General features: G+C 35.6%; 1 protein-coding gene across 16 annotated transcripts in view; it reads right to left on the bottom strand.

Annotated features, from left to right (window-relative positions):
• mark4b (MAP/microtubule affinity-regulating kinase 4b) overlaps positions 1 to 22990 on the bottom strand; it is a 90420-nt gene that overhangs the window by 11286 nt on the left and 56144 nt on the right. For 6 of the 16 annotated variants that reach the window (XM_087284172.1, XM_087284176.1, XM_087284180.1 and 3 more), the window contains exons 4-16: positions 19347 to 19395; positions 18699 to 18764; positions 17610 to 17680; positions 16514 to 16570; positions 16134 to 16370; positions 12789 to 12908; positions 12591 to 12690; positions 11309 to 11418; positions 11041 to 11224; positions 9579 to 9790; positions 8558 to 8661; positions 2580 to 2855; positions 99 to 181 (exon numbers count right to left, since the gene is read on the bottom strand). In XM_087284172.1, coding sequence (XP_087140298.1) covers positions 99 to 181; positions 2580 to 2855; positions 8558 to 8661; positions 9579 to 9790; positions 11041 to 11224; positions 11309 to 11418; positions 12591 to 12690; positions 12789 to 12908; positions 16134 to 16370; positions 16514 to 16570; positions 17610 to 17680; positions 18699 to 18764; positions 19347 to 19395 — 1669 coding nt within the window. The remainder of the gene's footprint in view (positions 1 to 98; positions 182 to 2579; positions 2856 to 8557; positions 8662 to 9578; positions 9791 to 11040; positions 11225 to 11308; positions 11419 to 12590; positions 12691 to 12788; positions 12909 to 16133; positions 16371 to 16513; positions 16571 to 17609; positions 17681 to 18698; positions 18765 to 19346; positions 19396 to 22990) is intronic. The other 10 variants (XR_015509417.1, XR_015509418.1, XM_087284184.1 and 7 more) reach the window with 2 other exon arrangements.

The raw sequence follows: 22990 nt of genomic DNA, 5'->3' as shown, positions 1-22990 counted from the left end.
GCTCTGACACCCAGCGCCAACGCAGGAGAGCAGTGAAACTGTGAGTAACTCGACAGACTAAGAAATGGGAAAAGGCCACAAACAGGAAGAAAACTTACTAACTGTTTTTGATCCCTGTGGCAGAGTGCAGCCCGAGACTGACTTGTTTGAGCTCTGGCGCTTAGAGGGGTCAAGATTGACCCTAAGAGTTGATGAGGGGAAGGAAAAAGAGAGAAGGACAGTGTTGTAGACAGAAAGAAGGAAGGAAAACAGGGAGATCAAGAGAAAAATAAGATTGCAGCAAGGAAAAATAAAGCAAATAAACAAAACAGAAACACTGAGCACCCAATAACAGCCAAGACCAAGAGATAGAGGGACACGTGGAGGAGCAGGTGCCTAAAGCTGTCGGTTAATAACACAGGAGGCTTGAGGCAGAGTTAATACAAAGAGTACATATGAAAACTTTTGCAGAAAACGGACATTAAACCTTGGATGTCACCCCTAGATAGGTGCTTAATCTAATCTGGAAGTTTCTTTTAAAAGCTGGAAGTGTTGCTCTAATCTAATAAAGAGCTTCTAGTTGCATATCCCTGCAAAAGTCGTCCTCTTTGGCTTTCGGCCCAGACAGCCACATAAACAATATTACTAAGGATGCTGAAGAGCAAAGCGCACCATCAGCTTTCCTACAAGCTACTGAACATCTCAATTACATTACAGGCTCCAAGCACTCCCATGTCTAACTCCATTACCTCCTAAGATTCTACAGGACAATGGATTGTTCTAGTGGCGGAGCCTGTGTCATGCCAATTTAATGCGGTTCACATTAAAAGATGACAGTGGTAATTATAACCTTAAAAAAAAAACTTTTAAATTTGACAACAAAACAGAATGATAATAACAAAGAAGGCAGCCAATCAGAGTCCACTTTTTTAGTTAGTATAGACACTAAAATGTTTGTCATTATAGATTTCAATCTAGTTGTTATTTGTTGGCTGGTATACTAATACGTTGAGCACTGTAGTTACATGATAAAAAAAATCATTATTATAGTTATTGTCTGTTGATGTGGATGCTATTATAGTTCTCTTTATAATAAGCCTCTACTGGTGTGGATGCATTTATAGTTATTTTCCTTTGGTTAATATAATAATTAGAACGGTATTGTAGTTTATAGATGAAAGCATATACACACTTACTGGCCACTTTATTAGGTACACCCTCCTAACTGCTAGTTAACGCAAATTTTTAATCAGCCAATCATGTGGCAGCAACTCAATGCATTTAGGCATGTAGACATGGTCAAGACGACCTGCTGCAGTTCAAACTGAGCATCAGAATGGGAAGAAATTTGATTTAAGTGATATTGAACGTGGCATGGCTGGTGGTGCCAGATGGGCTGGTCCGAGTATTTCAGAAACTGCTGATCTACTGGAGATTTCATGCACAACCATGTTTAGGGTTTACAGAGAATGGTCCAAAAAGAGAAAATATGCAGTGAGCGGCAGTTCTGTGGGCCAGACTGGTTCAAGCTGATAGAAAGGCAACAGTAACTCAAATAACCACTCGTTACAACTGAGGTATGCAGTAGAGCATCTCTGAACACACAACACATCAAACCTTGAGGCAGATGGGCAACAGAAGCAGAAGACTACACCGGGTGCCATTCCTGTCAGCTAAGAACAGGAAACTGAGGCTACAATTTGCACAGGCTCACTAAAATTGTACAATAGAAGATTGGAAAAACCTTGCCTGGTCTGATGAGTCTCGATTTCTGCTGCGACATTCGGATGGTAGGGTCAGAATTTGGGATCAACAACATGAAAGCATGGATATTGATTTATTAGTGTGGGGAATATTTTTTGGCACACTTTGGGCCCACTAGTACCAATTGAGCATTGTGTCAATGCCACAGCCTTGCCTGAGTATTGTTGCTGATCATGTCCATCTCTTTATGACCACAGTGTCTCCATCTTCTGATGACTACTTCCAGCAGGATAACACGCCATTTCATAAAGCGCGAATCATCTCAGACTGGTTTCATGAACATGACAATGAGTTCACTGTACTCAAATGGCCTCTACAGTCACCAGATCCTAACCAATAGAGCACTTTTGGGATGCGGTGGAATGGAAGATTCACATCATGGATGTGCAGCTGACAAATCTGCAGCAACTGTGTGATGCTATTATGTCGATATAGACCAAAATCTCTGAGGAATATTTGCAGTATCTTGTTGAATCTATGCTACGAAGCATTAAGGCAGTTCTGAAGGCAAAAGTGGGCCCAACCCAGTACTAGTAATGTGTACCTAATAAAGTGGCCGGTGAGTGTAGTTATCATTGAAATCAACTTTACCTGTTGGAGTGGATGTTAAAATAGTTCACATTATAATTATGTTTAATGTTATTATTCTTGGTGTGAATATTGTTCGAGTTATCTCTACAATTATCGTACTTTGTGTGAACAAGCCATAAATTTCCTTGTGCTAGCTCTAAAATGAAAAGCTTTGGAAGAGATTTTATTTATTGGATCTATTTTAGCTATAATCTCTAAAAGTTTATTCTCAGGCTTACAAAATGAAACTGTCGCTTTCCTCTTACCTGCGGGTAAGTTTAGAGGTCAGCTTAGTGAACAGGTTTGTGGTGGCACGGCTACGGGAATGTGGCAGAGGGCTGGCTTCATGGGAAAGGGTGGGTGAGGTGGGAGGTGCGTGGGTGGGAGGCCGGTGCTCCCGGAGCTGGCCCCCATGAAAGGTGCTGCGGATGGTGGAGCCCCTCGTCAGCCGAGACCGTTCAGATGAAGTAGAGCTGGAGGCCCCGGCACCAGAAATGCTGTGGGTGGACGGGGAAGCTGGAGGTAATCGATGTGACAAAGAGCTGAGGAAAGAGATCAGAAAACATTGATGGAAATTAAATTCCCTAAACCAAAGTTTAGTGCAATAACTTGCCTACAACCATCCAGAACATGGTTAGGCATGTTTGGTCCTGAAGAACCTGTTTGATCAAGGTTAGTGCAAAAATCAGCAAGACTGTGGCGCTCCAGGACTGAACTTGCCCACCCCTGCACTAGAAAAACAGTACAACCATATCAACAGTATGACACATGCACTGTAACACCCCCAGCATATGTCAGCGAGTTTTGCATGAGCAAACACTTCTCCAGAAAATGCAGAATCTAGTTTTAAATACAGCTGCTTTGAGGGACAATCAGTGATGATGTATGCTCATTATTGCTGCTCATTTGCAGTCATTGTGGCCCTAACTTGAGGCTACATTGGTGGCAGGACTTAATCCGTAAGATGGTGTCCAAGAATGAAACACAGTAAGAGCTCTACAGCTATACGATTAGAGCGATATCAGATCTTGACGCTTGGTGAGGCAGCTCTATGTGGATTTAGTTGAGCGTAAATGTGAGGCAGGATGCTGAGTCACTGAGGCATGAGCTCTCTTGTGTTCTTATTCCCATCTCAGAAACAGCCACTTAAGGTAAATTAAAACTAAACTCTAAGTAAAAAAAAGCCTGGACAGGACTGCACATCTGAACAATGGAGACAGAGGACACAGAGAAAGGAGGAGACAAGAAAAATCGCTTAATTTTCCCTGTTCTGTGTATTAAATTAGTGCGAACCCATGGCAAAGGAGAGATAAAATGACAAAAGACGGAGACTAAGAGAGCAAATGAAACAATAACGTATAATACTAATCTAAAAATAGCAGCTGAAATTGTGTTCTATGTGCCTAATAGGGTGTTGCTATGCTGGAGTTTTGCAGTTATGTGTTCAGGTACAGTGTTGCCAGGGTCGCAGTTTTCCCATATTATTGGGGTGATTTTGCAGGTTATTTTGGCTCCTTTCGTAGCATGCTGTGACCACAAAAATATTGATTTCTTCCAAATATAAAATAAAAACTGAATAATTTCTTATGAAACGAGTCATGTTGTTTAGTGTGAGAAAATTAGTCAACACTTCAACATGTACAATGTATCTATGTTTATCAAAAAACATCAGACAAGATGTGATAAACCTTTCCCTTTGTGGAAATCCAGCAGTTGACTCTGATTGGACAAGGTAAATAGTTGAGCTACTTTTTATTTGTTTTGGGCGGGGTTTCAGTCATCATTGGGATTGAAAATCTGCTTTGACCTGGCATCTCTGTCTGAGTATTTACTACTGTGTTGATATGCATAGTTGTTACTATGATTTTCAGGATGGATAACCAGGTACTGCTACGCTGTTCTGGCTGGTATGGGTTGCTATGGTTTACTAGTTGTTTACTTGCCACAGAGTTAAGGTGTTCTGGGTGGTTAATTGGGCATTGTTAGGAAATGTATATGGCTTTATAGCTGTTTATGCAGTTTTGATGTTCTATAAGGTTACAAAGGACTAGAGCAGAATATCTTTGCCCTAACCTGAAGGAACCCAACAAGACCCTTTTTGAAGAGCCTGATCTAGGTGAGTAAAGGGTTTTTAAATGATAACTAAATATTAATTAAATCATAAATGCAAAATGTAAACAGAGTATATAGGCTAATGTTGGCATTATTCTTTCATTATTCAAATACCCATCATAATTTAGAATTAATTTTAATATAATTTTTTAGGAAAGACTTATTTTTAATGATGTGTTGGCCAATTTAAAAGCTAAGTGCATATACTGTACCTATTTAGAGTGCTGACATGTTACGATGTTACAGATTACTTAATAACTACACACGTATAAATGACTTGTTCTTGAAAAAAGACAAAAGAGCAGTGTGCAAATGCCTATCTGAAAAATGTCTGGCTGTAAATGGGTTCGGGCTTTAAAAAAGCTGTCAAACAAACTGTACTTGTCGGGCTCGGGACAAATTCTGTCTGGCTCAGTCCCTGTCAGGCCCAACTTTTAAGGCCAAATTACAGCTCTACAAAGGACTCCTTGATTGTTGTTTGAACCTGATATTGTCAAAGAGGTGTGTTAAAGTCAAGCTGAAACCTTCTCTTTTTATGTGCAACAAAAATAGAGATTCTTCCCATAGCAACCAGCACTAATAGTCTTCAGTTCAGACGGGTTCACGTCACTGATGTGCAGCGCTTGACATCAGACCGCCTCTGTCCTCGCCATCTTGCTCAGTTCTGGCATAAATCTAACAGATCTCACTTGCTGCCTCAGCCTGCACACTGGCCTGGGGCCACTTCACTTAACGCTCTAAATAACCCTGTACTGATGGACATTTAACACACACACACACTTGGTCAGCCACTGTAGTCATTAAAAGCAGAAAATTATGGAGATGGAGGAGCACTGTACACTTGGTTGAGTGCATAGAGTGTATACCTGAGGTCCAAAAATTTGACTAGTCCACTGTTTTAAAAAGTGTAAAACTATATTATATGCAAAGTCTACAAGTCTGCATTATTTCAAAGTCAGTGAGGTTTAAAAAAAAAAGTTATTTATGACTAATGATACGTACGTACATGGAGAAGAAACATCTCCGTCAAAGTGTGTGAAAAATAAACAATTAATTTCACACTTTAATCAATACCTGCCCTAATTTTATTCAGTGTAAATGTTACATTTAATCAAATTAAGTTCACACACTATCAATACTTGCTTTTATTTTATGCAATAAATTGTGTGTGGAATGAATTGTTTTTTCAGGTATGCTGAGATTGAACGGATTGTTTTTTGTACGTCACAAATTCAATACTTCTAACCTTTAAACTCTACTTTAAGCTTTTAAAATTGCAGACTAGTCAGTGTTTTTGGAACACAGTGTTTTCTGGTGTACACTCTATACACTTAGAGGCAATTGTACAGTCAGACTCCTCCATCTCTCTAACTTTCTGCTGAAAATTGATGAAATTTGATGTTTAAAGTGTGTGTGTATGGAAGTACTGATACTGTCAAGGATTGATTGTTTGACTTACAAAAATAAAATATATTAAATTAATTTAATTTTCAATTCTACAATTATGCTGATAAACCAGGAGAAATGAATAAAACAATTATTAATATAATTAAATTTTTTTACAGTTTTTTCCAACTGCTTATATGCGTTTTCAGAACATTGTCACCTTTTATCAAAACTCTACAGTTCTTAAAACTGCAACCACAAAATGCAAAATGCCTCACATCTCTTTCAAAATGTAACACTGCATTCAAAATGCCATAAACACACGTCAGAATGAAACACTTTTGTTCTAAATGTAAAGCTCTTTGCTCCTTAACAGGCTTATATCTACATTTCAATACAATGTCCTGCAGTGAAAATAATCTGCAGAGAGGAGTAACAGGTAGACTATAAACACAAATGCAATGAAGAAACTGAAAATATTCATTAGGACAAACATTACTGTTATATACAGTAGCATACAGCAAAACTATAAATATACTGTATGTAAAGCAAAAGTATATTCTCCAAAATACAGTGAAAAAAACTGAGTGTGGGGTCTCCCTTTTCCTGGAGAAGCGTCATGTGGGCATAGGGTTGGCCATCATACACTTTCCAGAGCCAGGCTGAGAAGAATTTCTCTATTGTTTTCTAGAGGAGTTTAGGATGTAGAAAAGGTGAATACGCCGTCTACAAATTGTGGACCAGTTTTTTTAACCTATTTATAGACCTATACTGTAGTAAAACAGTGATTGTTTAGTGATCAGAAATTATGTGTGTGTGACAGTGAATAAGTGTAGCATTTTGTTTGGTTGTGTTTGGAAATTTAGCTTTGCATTTTGAGTGAGAGGTTTAAAAATTGCATGACATGAAAAGGATTTGTGTGTAAGCAGTTCTATTTCACAGTGTATTTGTCACATTATAACGATGGTGAGTTTTGCAAGTGTGGACACGTGTGCTGTAATGTCAAGGCTCGGGGGAGGGATGGTTCTTTAGGTCAAGCAGTCAAGCAGCCTTGTGACCCAGACAATCCACGTGCCTCCTATGGCTCTTTTTAAGTCACATGACAGCCAGTGTTTGCACCATCCTCAGAGAGGAGGGTGATAGAAGGACAGCTAAGCAGTCGCCATCTGCCACTGCTGAAGCATAACAGACCAAATCCATCTCAATAAACAAGCACACAGGAACAAATCGTTTCAGCTCCAGCATGTACATCAATTATGAAACTTCAAAGAGATAGTACACATACACACACACACACACACACACACACACACACACACACAAAAGAGAAATCTGTCATCATTTACACCACTCATCATTTTCAAACCTTTGAATAAGTTGAACACAAATGAAGATATTTTGAAGAATGTTGGAGTTTTTTGTTTTGTATGTATGGAGATAGATCAGTCTCAAAAATATTTATGAAATACAATTTATACATGAACAGCACAATTCACATTTACAAAATACAATTTGTAGATTCAAAACAATTCATAAATTCAATTTGGGAATTTACAATTAAAAATCAAATATTTTCACCATATGAATTGAATTTGTGCCTTTATGCATCGTAAATTTACGAATTGGATTTGTGTATTTTTGAATGTTTTTTTGAATTTACAAATTTTATTTTTGTATTTTTGAGTGGTAATTTAAATTTATGAATTGGATTTGCGCATTTTATCCACTGCGTAAAAACATAAGCTGGATAAGTTGGTGATTTCATTCCGCTGTGACAACCCCAGATTAATAAAGAGACTAAGCCGAAAGAAAAATAATTGAATGATTTGCGTATTTATAAATTGTGTTTTGAATTCATGAATTACATTTGTGTATTTTTGAATCATGTTTTGAACTTACGAATTGGATTTGTGTATTTATGTATCGTGTTTTGAATTTACAAAGTGTATTTGTGTATCTTTGAATCGTATTTTGAATTTACATGTTGGATTTGCGTATTTATGAATCGTGTTTAGAATTTACTAATTGGATTTGTTTATTTTTTAATTATTATTGAATTTCCATGTTTTATTTGTGTATTTTTGAATCGTTATTAAAGTTAAAAAATTTTATTTGTGTATTTTTGAATCATGTTTTGAATTTACATGTTGGATTTGCATATTTATGAAACGTGTTTTGAACTTACGAATTGGATTTGTTTATTTTTGAATCGTGTTTTGAATTTACATGTTGGATTTGTGTATTTTTGAATCGTTATTGAATTTACAAATTTTATTTGTGTATTTTTAAATTGCTATTAAATTTACAGATTTTACTTGTGTATTTTTGAATCATGTTTTGCATTTACATGTTGGATTTGCATATTTATGAATGATGTTTTGAATTTGCAAATTGGATTTTCATATTTTTGAATCGTTTTTTGAATTTAGATGTTGGATTTGCGTATTTATGAATCGTGTTTTAAATTTATACATTGGATTTTTGTATTTTTGAATCATGTTTTGAATTTACAAATTAGAATATGTAAATGCGAATTGTGTTGTGGATGTATGAACTACAGTATATTTTGTAAATGTATTATTTTTTAGACTGATCTGGCTCCATTGTATGGATGTCAATGGTTGCCAGTTTAAAAAAAAATTCTAAATTTCTTCTTGTATTTAATTGAAAGTCTCTCAAGATTTGAAAGGGTTTTCATTTTGTGGTGAACTATCACTTTATTCCACATATACACACAGAGGCATACCTGTTTTCTTTCCCATTCTGGAGTAAGGAGTGTCTGTCGGTGCCGGTGCGATCCGTACACACGTAAGTGTTTCTACGGGTCATGGCACTGGCAGGGATGTTGTTCTAAAGCACAAAAAAAACAGGCATTGGATTTGAACACAGAAAGACACCACTTTTTTTTAAATAAAAGCTTTCCTGACACCGCTGTCCTCAAAAATGTGTGTGTTTTTGTCTAATGGAACATTTCAGGAACAAGCTGTTTGCACACTAAACGAACATCACTTTGTGAGCAGAAAATCCCGATGATGAACATGTGCCATTACATCCCAGGGGGAAACTTGTTGTTGATATTGATGTTTTTTAGGGGGCCGTTATGCAACCTTTTAATGGACAGCACTTGAATTGTCCCAAAGATCATTTAGATTGTTTACTCTAAAAACAGAATAGTGTGTGCAAAAAAGAAATTTCTATCACTGTGCCTTTCAAACAAAGCATTATTTTCTTTCCTCCGTGCAAGACAAAAGAAGTTATTTATAGCTGAATGTCCAGCTTCTCTTTTCCATAGAATGAAAGCGTTGATCATGTCTGTAAATCAGTTTATGGCTATAATTTCAGTTGAATCCTCCTAAAATATACATCATATTGTTTTAAAAGACTTAATTTTTTTATTATGCTTGTAATGTTCGTGGCTGTTTTTTTGCCCCATTACATGACTTGCCCCATTTTGACTTCAATTGCAACAATTTTTATTGCAAAGCCGTGACACCATATACTCATGCATTCTTGATTGTTGGTTGCACTGTAACTGATGATCAGTCCTGCCCTGTAACTGATGATCAACAATCTAGAATGCATGATTATTAGGTGACATGGGTTTGCAATCAAAAAATATGGTTACAATCGAAGTAAATGGAGCAAAAACAGCCACGAACATAACAAAATGGTAGTAAATTTGAACAATACACAAGGGTTAACAGTGAATATTTGATATAAGACTATTTCCTGCAACAGGATGTAGATGATTTGCCGGTCTTGATTACCGTTGTTGCATTGATGTCCTTGCGGCGGTCCGGTATCTCAGACTTGTTGGGGTTGTTGGCGGTGCTGACCATAGGGCTGGATGGAGGGATGCTGCGACTGCCTACCACACTGCTGCTGGTCTTCCTCGAGGGCAGACGCTCCTCTTTCAGATCCCCTTCTCCTGTACTCGTGGGGCTGCGCTTCGGATGGGCTACTGGCACTGATGGCCCACCTGACAAGCATAAAAAGACAATTTGTAAAATTTAAAAAAAGAAAAAAACTAATTGTAGTATTTAAATATAGTATAATAAAATCATTTTATTTTTAAATTATTATGTGAATTTATATTATTTATACTATTACTTATTTTTTTCTATTATTAATTATTATTTAATTATTAATTTAAAATTTAAAACTATTAATTATCAGTATCATAACTCATTACTTTTTTCCCTACTATTTTGCTTTTATTTCACATTTTTATTATATTTAATTATTATACATTTATGTTAAAATATTGAAACAATTTTTACTGTTTTAATATGGTTAATAATGTTGTTAATAGGAATAATGTTTGAATGGGATTTGTGTATTTATGAATCATGTTTTGAACTTACAAATTGGATTTGTGTACTCATGAATCATGTTTGAAATTACGAATTGGATTTGTGAATCGTGTTTTATATTTAGGAATTTATAAATTAATATTAGTTTAAAATGTAGAATTATTATTTATCAGTAACATTACTCAATAATTTTTACTATTATTTCACATTATTATTATATTTAAGTATTACATATTTTTATTAATATAATTAAACACTTTTTACTGTTTTAATACTGTTAATAAAGTTGTTAATAGGAATAATTTTACAATTTAGTCATTAATACATTCTTTTATTATCATTACTATTATTGCTACTGTTTTATTATTACTATACTTATTATAGTGCAATTTGTAAAATATATTACAACATATAAATATTAATAATTATACATTACATATGATAATAATAATTACTATTATTATTTCTCATGAACTGGTAATATAATTATATATTTTTCAGAATTAATAAAAACCATTATAATGGTAATACCAGCAACAATGACAAAAATACTAAATTATGAAATCAATATGATTCATTTTTGTCAATATAAATATCAAATCATTGTTTAAGCCCAGCAACAAAATGAATTAGATATTATTATTATTAATCATAGAAATAATAATGTTTGTTAATAATATAACTTATATATTAATAATACTAAAGTGACAATTTTTTAGTCAATATCAATCAATCTTAATATTTAAACTTCTTACCATCAACAGATGCCCAGTCATTTCCATCAACATAATTTATATCTAATTATAATTAAGCTATAAATACTATTCCTCTTGTTATGTGTAACCTCCATTAGTCCTACTGTAGATAGTAGCCTGTAAACTGTAGATTTCAATTTCTAAAACAGAAAAGGGCTTACAGAAGTCGCTGTGTCTCCTCTGGCGGTGGTAGGTAGAGGCACTGCGCTGGGGTTTAGTGTGACTGGAGGCAGAGGTGGAGCTGGACGAGGAGGTGGACGAGTGTTTGCTGGTGCCGTTGGTGATTGCACTAGGCCGCACACGTGCTAGGGAAAGACTGCTGCTCGACCGGGACTCCATGCCATCCTATATGGGTGACATATGAGACATTACACAACGACAGGACAGCACACAGGTGGGATCTCAGGTCAGCTGCAATCCCTATCTCACCTCATTCTTGCGACCTAAAAGCAGATACGTGGCGAAAATCTCATTGTACTTCTGAGTGGTCAGAGCATCTTTGATTTCATCTCGCGAGTAACCCATTCCTACCATTACATCTGTATGAACAAAGAGAAAACAATCATTATGGTAAACAGACAAGTGGTTTAGCAGATCATTTTAACCAGACTTAAGCAATCTGGGTTCAAGTGTCTTGTTTCTAATTTTTTCCTACTTTGTTATCAAATAGATTTAACCATATGTGTATGGAAAACTTGCAAATGGGGTAATATTTTAATTATTTCCTATTATTGCATTTATTCATTCATTTTTTTTCGACTCTTTATTCGACTCAATTTATTTAGAGTTCCTTTATTAATCTGGGGTTGCCACAGCGGAATGAACTGCCAACTATTCCAGCATTATCCAACTTATCCAGCTTTAAACAGCAGATGCCCTTCCAGCTGCAACCTGTAACTGGGAAACATCCATACACACTCGTTCACAAACATAAACCAAAGTCAATTTTAGCCAATACCACATGTCTTTGGACTTGTGGGGAAGCCAGAGCACCCAGAGGAAACCCACGCAAACACGGGGAGAACATCCACACAGAAATACCAACTGAAACAGCCTGAATACTTCTAATGATAATATTATTATTAATAATAAGGAATGATTATGTTATATTATTATCCTATTTAAATATTAATATTGGCATAATTGTTGGTAGTGTTATTCATAACTTTTTGCAAATTCCACACAGAAACGCCAACTGACCCAGCCAAGGTTTGAACCAGAGACCATCTTGCTGTGAGGAGAATGTGCTACTCACAGCGCCACCATACAGCCCCATTATTTTTTTTATTATTGTAATTATAAATATTAATAACTCATATTAATAATACTGTATCATTATTTATATAATTAATTAATAATATCAATAATAGTGATTGCTATTAATATTAGTTTTTGTTAAATAAACAAACAAACAAACAAATAAACAAATAAACAAACAAACAAACAAATAAATAAATAAAATAACTAAGAGACTGTCAACTTTAACAAAAAAAAAAAAATCATAGCAACACCAAACCTTTGAACTGAGGTATAGTCTAAAATTGTGTAGCAATAAGCGATGTGGCAAATAAATGATATTATTTATCCTTTTGAATATAGATATTAACAAGATAAAACATTTTATTCTAAATATATTCAGGAAAGCAAGACACTGAGAATTAAAAACCATTTGTTTTGGCCTAAAACGAGATGATAAGACAGCATTTCTCACCAACACGGCTGGTGTCATTATAATCCTCCACAGGCTCTATGTAAGGCTTGAGCTCATCATTTTCATACCCGACATTCATCCACTTATCCTTCATGATTTGCTGAAAGGGAAGAACAGAGAGGCAGATAAAGTGAGTCGAAGGCCACAAGATCCATGCAAACTCAATGAGACGCCCTCTCTGCAGTTTCTCCTCCTCACCTCCAGGGTGCAGCGTTTGGTGGGGTTGAGCACAAGAAAGCGGCGCAGGATACCTTCACAGTCAGTGGACATGTAGAACGGCACACGGTATTTCCCTCTCAACACTCGCTCACGCAGCTCCTGAGGGAACAACACACACTTCTGTTCAACACCTAATGTCATTGTGATGCAGTCAGTGGGCCGATCAAGCCCACGGCACACACACACAATCACCGCTCACTTGACCTACATTAGTGGAGAGTAAAGCATATCATCAGAGCCAATGCTATGAGTTAGAAAATGTCGCAAAATGTTGCCAGAGGATTGTTTGAAATTGACATGAGAGATCTGCTGGTGGTTTGAGAATAATCTACTGACCCATGCCTAGGTAAATGCATACTTGACAAGGCTTACTTCAACTTCCAAAGCAACTTACTGTACATGTCATTAATGTTGAGCAAGCCAGAGCACAGTTGAATTCATGCAGAATGAGAGACGCTCATGAGTAATTGCATTTCCCACATGGTGCTTGTTTCTATTTCTCTTTAAGGAGGGTGAATGCCACTATCATTTCTATTTGTTATTATATTTTTCACTTCTTTGTCTTTGCAGAATATGAAATATTATTTACAGTATATTGATTAGAAATATTTTATATGTGCAGCCTGCAAAATGTAAAATAATATGTCTCTAGAGCAAGGGTTCTCAATTTCGGTCCTGGAGGTCCAGTGTCCTGCAGATTTTAGCTCCAACCCCAATCAGACAAGCCTTGGCTAGCTAATCAAGCTCTTAAACTGTGTTCACACTGCACTTTTCTCCTTACAGACTTCCATTTATACCACATGAATGCGTCAGAGCTGAAACGCAAGCTTGTGTGACAAGTTTCGCAGTTCGCTGCATTTAAAAGGTCAAGCTTGGTGAACTCTGACCTGTGAAATCGCATTACATGATTGCGTGAGACCAATCGTAGAACAAAACATGACCTCTCTGCACAGAAATTTAAAACATAGACCAATCGCTCGCGTTTTTTAAAGTCTAGTCATCTTGTTTAATCCAGCCCCTTTTCGCAGCACCGTACAACAGAATTGTGCAAGCAAAAACTCTAATGTGACCAAAGCATTTCTAGGTGTTCTAGAAACATCCTTGCAGGTGTGTTGAGGCAAGTTGAAGCTAAATTCTGCAGGACATTAGACCTCTGAGTTTTAGAAACCCTGCTCTAGAGCGTGTATGTGAAGTTTAAGCTCAATATATCTCGCAGATAAGATTGTATAACTCTTTGAAACTACCCCGTTTAGGCTTTGATCCAAATTGTGCTGTTTTGGTGACTTTTGTTTTAAATTTAAATGCCATTTGGCTCCCAGCTCTTTTTTCAAACAGGGTTTCTATAGGTTTCATCAAACTTAACTTAACTTAAGACTTTTTAAGACCTTTTTAGGACTATAATGAATGAAATTTCTGACTTACACAAGGCTAAACGCTAAAGATTTTTAAATGGTCAAGACAAACTTAAAAAAAAGCATTAAAAACAAATGTTATTGTAAGGAAGATAATTAAACCATTTAAATAAGCAAATAGAGTTAATAAATAAACGTTTCTTTAAACTTTTATCAAAATATATTGTGATTGAAAGACTTTTTAAGGCCTAAATTTTTTTTTTTCTGAAATTTAAGACACTTTAACCCGAAGCTACCCTGTTCAAAGGAAGACAGGGAAACAAATGCATTTGTGTCAGCATGGCGACAGATTCAAAACAGGACTAATGTTATCTTCATGAAAAACTAAAAACGTCAAAAGTAGTGGTTTAGAAGCAGCTAGTCTGAGGAGATTATGCTAAGCATCCTAAAACTAGACATTTATAATGGCTTTAAGTTGGTGACATTTTCTTTGACAGGTATATTAGCAAAACTCTAACTGTGGATGGCTGCTTTTCAATCAGCGCTGTTTATGTTAATGAGGGAGAGGTTGTCACAAATAGGCGGAGCTTTGCCCCTTCAATGACATGTACAAAAGAAGAATGTCAAGTGTTTCTGCAGACTGTTTTTATCAAGTGTCATTATAAAAATAGAGTTAATTAATGTTTACCATTAGAGACTAAATATATTCACACACAACTGTGCTTACACCCCTTAAAAAATAGATTTTTGCATAATAGGTACCCTTTAACTAGTAGCTTATTACCTTTGTCTGTTTACAGGGTTTCTGCTGGTTTCAAAAAGTCAAAGATTTTTTAAAACCTTTTTAAGACCATGAAGAATAAAATGTCAGACTTATATAAGACTAAATGCTAAAGATTTTGTAATGGCCCATAAGAAAAAAAATGAACTTCCCCTTTCTAATATGATTTGTCTATAATTCTAATTAATTATTTCTTAGCCACATATTTAAATAATGTTTCTAAAAAAGCTGATCCTAGCTATGTACATTTTTTTGCAACATAACTATTAAACATAATTAACAATTAATAAAAACACCTTTAAAAAAACTGTTCTAGAAGTTTTATTCAGATGTATTTGTTGGTGACTGGATGTTTGTTGGATTGATTGGGTAGCTTTACATATACAAAGGAAAATTAAAACCAGTTTAAAATTATTTTAGGCCTACAGCACAATATTTCAGTCAATTTGAGTTTTTAAGCCAGGTACCCTGGATTATAATGTTTGATGTGTATGTGTGTGTGTGTGTGTGTGTGTGTGTGTGTGTGTATGTGTGTGTGTGGATTGTGTCTGCTGTTATCTACATGAAGCTTAGTATTAATTAATTAACAATGATCTATATATGGCAAAATGCATATAATTAAATCCTGTTAAATGTAATTTTACATGTCTATTGAAATTAATTTCCATTTGTTTTTGAACATTCACCAGCATTTAAAATGACAGCTTTATTGTTTGTTTTGTTTATTTCTTAATTTATAACAACTAAAACACATATCTAAATTAAAATAAACATGCCTGACATCTTTGACATATAAATCTTGACCAAATACCTGTTCAAGCAATTTACATTTTACTAGTTTGTTTAATATAATATAGTTAATTTTATATAATAAAATTTGAATAATGTGCTTTGCAAAAATGATAACATTTAATTTCAAATTAAAGCAACAATAATAGGATATGTTTTTTCTTGCTTTCAAATGCACATAGTTTGATGACGCATCTGGTTTTGATGATTATTGCTTTCTACTTTGAAAATACACACTGAATTTAGCATTAACATTTGGTACGCAGGTCATTCTTGGATTAGTTTATTGTATAATCCCTCAACCTTCCACACAAAGGTGGGTGGCTTAAATTTGGATTAATTGTGGACAAGAAAGCTCCTACAATCCCTAAAACACTTTCACATGGCCCTCTCATATTGCACCTTGAGGTTCTGTCCATCGAAGGGCAGTGATCCGCTGACCAGTGTGTAGAGAATCACCCCCAGACTCCAGATGTCCACCTCAGGCCCGTCATACTTCTTCCCCTGAAAGAGCTCTGGTGCGGCGTACGGTGGACTGCCGCAGAACGTGTCCAGTTTGCTGCCCAGAGTGAACTCATTACTGAAGCCAAAGTCAGCAATCTTGATGTTGGAGTCGGCATCAAGCAGGAGGTTTTCTGCCTGAGATGTGAGGTATAAGACGGTATAGGATTATGAGCAGGACATAATAGTTAAAACGAGCGCAAATATTTTAACGACAGGTCTTTACAGTTTTACAAAAGATCCAGAGATAATCAAAGAATATATAAGTAATGAAGATTAACCTTTAGGTCCCTGTGAACAATGTTCTTCAGATGACAGTAATGAACTGCAGACACAATCTGAAAGGGAAGCACTGATATTGACATCTCTGTAAAAGGAAGATCTATTATTATAAGCACTAACTTTGGTCACATTTTGTTTTAAGATATCCTTGTTGGAGTGTCACTATTTATTAAGCTACTTGATAGTAATTATTACATATGCTTATTATACAGTTCAGGTTAAAATGCAGATTAGGTTTAGTGTTAGTTGCATGAAATTATGCATAAATAACTGTAACTACTATAGTAAGTACATGGAACATGTGTAACAAGGACACCCTAAAATAAAGTGATACCCAAACTTTTTATAGAATATCTCTAAAGCAAGATTTACATTTACGTTTAAAAAGAACCAGTATCAGGATTGTTCCAACCCAGGCTCATTCTGATTATGTAGCCCTATATACATTTCTGGAGAGCACCAAATATGTCCCAGAAGCTATGTTTTTTTTTGCTGTTTTTGCTTTCGTGAATCCACCAGAGGTTGTTGTGTATGTTTTTTGAGATCTCAAATTTCTCTCGCGAGTGCCGTTTGTGCCTGCTCTTCTCACTTAAAGCCACTAGAGGTAGCTGTAGACAGACAGACCCATCAAATGACCCACCCGCCTCTATGCCCAAACCTAACCGATAGTATTTTCAAATGCTCTGATTGACCAGCGCCTACCCACTTCCCTAAACCCAACCGATAGTGTTTTCAAAAGCTCTGATTGACTAGCAGTCAATTGACTAGTCTGACCTGCGTCCTGAAACTGTTCTTTGCCGGACTTGAACCCTGTCATCACAGTCAACTCAGCTCTGCATCTCAAGTTCGCCAACGTACTCGGCGAGCAACTGGACAAACTGGTAACAGTGGAAAAGCTGTCCATATAGGGGTAAGCGGTCAGCTGGTTAGCACGAAAAGGAATGATGTAAAATCACCCCGTATCATTTGTTTTAAAGACGAAATGCAGCCATAAGTTCCTCTGGCCACATAATTTGTGGTCTCCAGAAATGTACATGGGTATATGTTTTTAGAAAAAGCCTATGTTGGACTGTTTAACAATTAAGCGTCTCTTACCTGACGGAATTTACCACGTGCCTCTTTTTCCTTCATTCTCCCATGGGATACAAGGTAGTCAAATACCTCACCTACACAAAAGACAGAATTGAGTAAAGCTACAACATAATAATAACTATATTGATCCAAATCCTTTGTTCAAATATGCTTAATATTAGCTACTTAGAAATATTTAAAATAACTTTATAAATAAAAATGTAGACATTTAAAATGATGATATTTAACTTAAAGATCTATTACCCTGTGACATCTACATTCATAGATACATTGCACATTCCTTCATGAAGCTGCATAGTGGTATGAGTACAGATTAAGATGAACACACATTGAATGGGTAATGGAGGTCACTAATATAACTCATTTAGATAAGTCATAAACAATCAATGGCAAATTTCCTGACTAATTAAGTTAGCTACTTAATACCCTTAAACCATGGCAATATTTCATTCCCCTCCGTTTTCACTGACGACAGAATGAGATTCATTAGCTGACAGTACAGATAATAAATAAGCTTCCAGTGAGATGTAAAGCAGGGGCAGGAAACAGGGAAGGCAGATTGCCAGTGTGTAGTATAATCTAATGCTGAAATGTGTGTGTGTGTGTGTGTATCTTGCACGTGCATCAGCCTCATCTAATAGATTAGGAATGGAAACATGTGATTCATTAGGCATGCAGCCGATTCAAGCTCCACAAATAGGACGGGCTAAAGTTGAAATAAGCCTGATTTGACTATGAGCATCTTTACTAGCGGCAAATCGTTCTAATTGCTGAGCTGTTTGGCTCTGGCTTCAGTGAATGCACATGAAACCTATACAAGAGGGAATGAAGGGAAGGATGAAGAGTTTGTGCAGCTGTGTTCAGTCAGACTGATGCGACAGTCACACACAGGCGCATTTACGGTTGAGCGCATATAAAGACTGGAGACATGTGTGTTTGTTCATGTAACTCATCAAAGCTTGATGGTACATACAGTAGGTCAATTAGAAACAGATTCCATCTTTTTTAGTTTTTGTTTTCTGGAATCCCAAAATTTAGTTTACATTTTCTGAACAAAATCATAGAGTAAGTTAATGTGGGGAAGAACCGTACCACCACTGGCGTACTCCATCACAAGGTAGAGCGTTTTCTCCGTCTCGATCACTTCAAAGAGCTGAACTGTAGATAGAAGAAAAATAAAAATTACATAACCATGCCCAAAAGTAAAAAAAAAAGTATGCACAAAAATCAAAATTGTCATATTCACTGATAGAATTCTCCTCGACAAAGCTCTCAGATCTCTCAAAAGAAAATAAATAAATAAATAAAAAATAAATAAATAAAATTAAATAAATAAAAGAAAATAACTAGGAGGCTTTCAATTTCAACATAAAAATATTATAGTAACCCCAAACTTTCGAATGGAGGTATAGTCCAAAGTCGTGTAGCAATTTGGCAAATAAATTATATATACTAAAATAATTATAACAATAATAGTAGCTGTGGTATTAATATAAGTTATTGTTAAATAAATAAATAAATTAAATTACATTTTTAAAATCCATACAAAATATAGAAACATTTAATTTAATTTAAACATAACTAACTTGACAAAATAAGTAAATATAATAAAAAACAAACATTGAAAATAAAACAATAAATAAATAAATAAATAAATAAATAAATAAATAAATAAAACAAAAAAATTAAATTGACTAATGACTTAGCAAGGCTTCACTCAAAAGTATCTAAAAAACTCACCTATATTTGGATGGTTAAGCCCCTTCATGATCCGCACCTCTCGAAAGAGCTGAGGAGAGATAAAAAAGGAAAGTATTCAGTAAAATAAGCAGCAACAACAAAAACTTAAACAATAAATGTAATTAACAAGATTGTGTGTTTATAATTAAATGTACAGTTGCCGAGAGACCTGAAATGCGCTACAAGAAAACATATGCAAATAGAAAAACCCTAACAAACTGATAAAACGAAGGTCAGTTTGACAACACATACAAATACAGAAGCATGCTACAAATAGGCTTGGCATGAGATTTTAACAGCATGATAACCACTGGATAAAAATGTAACAGTTTCAGGGAATTGTGATCATTGCTTTAAAATATATTCTTTTTAAATGTCTGGGTAAAAAACAAGGACTTTTTTCCGCAAGGAACACAATGGCTGTGTCCGAAATTGCATACTTCCATATTATATAGTACAGTAAAAACAGTATGCGAGCCGAGTAGTATGCAAATCCATAGATAAAAATCATATGCGAGAAGTACCCAGATGACCTACTACTTTCGGCAAGATTCTGAAGTGTGCATCCGATGGACGCTATGCTATCCCATGATGCACTGCGAGAGAATTCATGAATGAGAGAGAAGCAGGTGTGTCACGTAATCATAATTAAATTGTGGATGTCGTGCGGTTGAGCTTTATTCATACTACTCACATTAATACTGTACAGAACATACTTTTCTATTGGTCAAGTAGTAAATTTAAATTCAAATGCAGTACTAGACTTTTTCATACGCATCCAATATATTTTATTTTGAGAAAATGTATAATATTTTGGAACAGTAATTTAGGCTAAATAATTCAAATCGTTGACTTCTGCTGTTTTCATTGGTTTCAAAAACACAGATTTATTTACAACTTAAAACAGCATCTCTGAATATCTTTTCTGCTGGAAATAATGTTGTCCTAAAAAAAACAAACAAACACGTACATATACCATAGGAACGGCATAACAGAAAATTTTGTTGGTTTTAAAACCCTGACTTATCAAACTGCGGTAAACCTTGAAAATGGTTATCGTCCCATGCCTAAATAGGACAGACCACAATAGAAATGTTAAAGCCACCCCAAAAATTAGCGAACCTTGCTGCTTGCTTTCTGTTAAGAGTTAGCAATGTTGTTGGATATCTGCGAGGTTATTTTAAAGTCCTGGTTGTGAGAATTTGTATGCACATGTCATCAAACAGATTTCATCTTTCTAATTTGTTGATATTTTTCTATTTGCTTCTGTTTTCCTAACTTTCTAAACATCCAAATTCATAGAAATCGAAAAAACAGTATATGTGAGAAGTACCCAGATGACCTGCTACTTCCGGCAAAATTCGTATGTGCGCATCAGATGGATGCTATGCTATCCCATGATGCACCGCGAGAGAATTCATGAATGGGAGTGAAGCGGGTATGTCACATGATCATGATAATATGGTGGATGTAGTATGGCTGAGCTTTACTCATACTACTCACATTCATACTGTATAGATTGTACTTTTCTATCGGTCGAGTAGTAAAATCGAATTCAAAATACCTCAGTACCTAATGAGTAGTATGCAATTTTGGACGCAGCCTACATATATTTATTTTAAGAAACATTTATTATATTTTGAAACAGGCTAAATAATTCTAACGAATCGTTGACTTTTGCTGTCTTCATTAGTTTCAAAAACATTTCTTTACAACTTAAAACAGCATCTTTGGATATCTTTTCTGCTGGAGATAATTTTGTCCTTAAAAAAAAATAAATAAAAAAATAAAAAAAATCGCACATACCATAGGAACGCTATAACAGAAAATTTTGTCGGTTTTAAATCACTGACTTTTTCAAACTGCAGTAAACCTTGAAAATGGTTATCATCCCATGCCTAAATAGGACAGACCACAACAGGCATGTGTCAGGGCACCCCAAAAATTTGCAAACCCCGCTTTCTGTTTAGAGTCAGCAATGTTGTCGGAGATCTAAGAGGTGCAGTTTTTGTTTATTTTAAAGTCCTGGTTGTGAGAATTTGCTTGCACATGTCGTCAAACTGATGCCATTTTCCCAATTTGTTGATATTTTTTCTATTTGCTTGTGTTTTCCTACTTTTCATTCCTCTATATAAATCACTATATATTTTGAACATTTAATCAACACTTTTTTAGAAACAACTGAAAAACATTAAAGTATCTTCAATAATGGCCTCAAACTTTTGGATCCGCTTTTCAGTTATGTTCAGCAGCTGATACAGTCATCTCTGTCAGAAATGCTTTCATTGATTATATCATGTAAACATCAGACGCCACAATGACTCTGCAGAGACTGATGGATGGCTATGCATCACGAGCAAATCCATAAATACCATCTACGCCAAAGCCCATGCTAATTACAAAACACAACCCACGCACTCTGTGACACAATCCAAGATACCGCCTGCTCACAGACAAGCCTGTCCTTCATACGGCAGTTAAATGAAACAGAAGAGACATCAAGCCAAAAAAAGATGCATATTGTGAACATCTACTGTTTAGGACATCAAAGTTAAGTTGCTTATCGCAGAATCAATCTTTATTTGTAACATTTTCCCCAATTTGAAAGTGCAAATAATGGCTGTATTTCATATTCTCCTTTAAAGCTTCAGAAGTAATGGCCATCAACAAGATGTGTGTGAAGCGTCCATCTGCTGTTTGAAAGCAGAACTTGATTGCAGCAAAGACCTTGTGTGACAAAAGGAAAGAGGCGGAGAGAAAGAGTCAAAGAGAAAAGTGACGGATGAGGAAAAAAAGAGAGAGCGTGATTGAAAGACAAAGAGTCACGAAGACGGCCAGTGCATGTGCGAGCTGGAGAAGCAGAAAGGGAAGGTGAAGGAAAGAGGAGAGAGTGAAAATGTATAATAAAGTATTGATGGCTGACAGACACGACACCGTCAGAGCTAATTCTTCCCAAACACGCTCAGTCACCCCGGGAGAGCGTCCCAGCGACAAAGAGAGAGGGAGAGTGAGGCCATGTGTTCACTTGTCCTGTTTTTGTCCTCACTCACTGCATTCAGTTACTTTCCACTTATCATTCGCTTGGTTTTAGGAGCCTGTGCAGCTTCACTTTCCCAGCCCTTGGCCAAAATCATAGGTTTACAAAAAGCTTCACAACACCAAGCTCAACAAACTCACAGGGAATCAGGGCCAAGTTTACTTTTCGACGCAGTATAAACAAAATGATTATAAACACGGTGGGTTTGATCCAAATCCTAGTGTGATGCCAACTGAGGCAAGATTTAAAGGCCTCACATGGTTTCTCAACACAAAGCCAACTTAATTAGGATGTCTTTCGCCACATTTTAAGGCAGAATCCAACCTGACAATGCACCGAGAGAAACTTTAAATGTAATATTTCTATAATATATTCAGTCTGACCAAAGTGTATTTTACTAAATATTTGTTTTTGTATTTTCTAAAGTATATATAACGTTGGTTAGCTTAGCAACATGCTAACATCAATCTCTCCTGAAATCAAAACATTTATTTAATAGGCTGCTGAGCAAAAAAATGCTTACTCAATAAAATATTATATATATCCAGCAGGCACATAACGTCATAAGATGTTAAGATTAGGTAAGATTTAGGTTACGATGTCAGGT

The sequence above is a fragment of the Danio rerio genome, chromosome 15, assembly GCF_052040795.2.
Source record: "Danio rerio strain M-AB ecotype USA chromosome 15, GRCz13ab, whole genome shotgun sequence".
NCBI lineage: Eukaryota > Metazoa > Chordata > Actinopteri > Cypriniformes > Danionidae > Danio > Danio rerio.
This window is presented reverse-complemented; position numbering and strand designations above follow the sequence as displayed.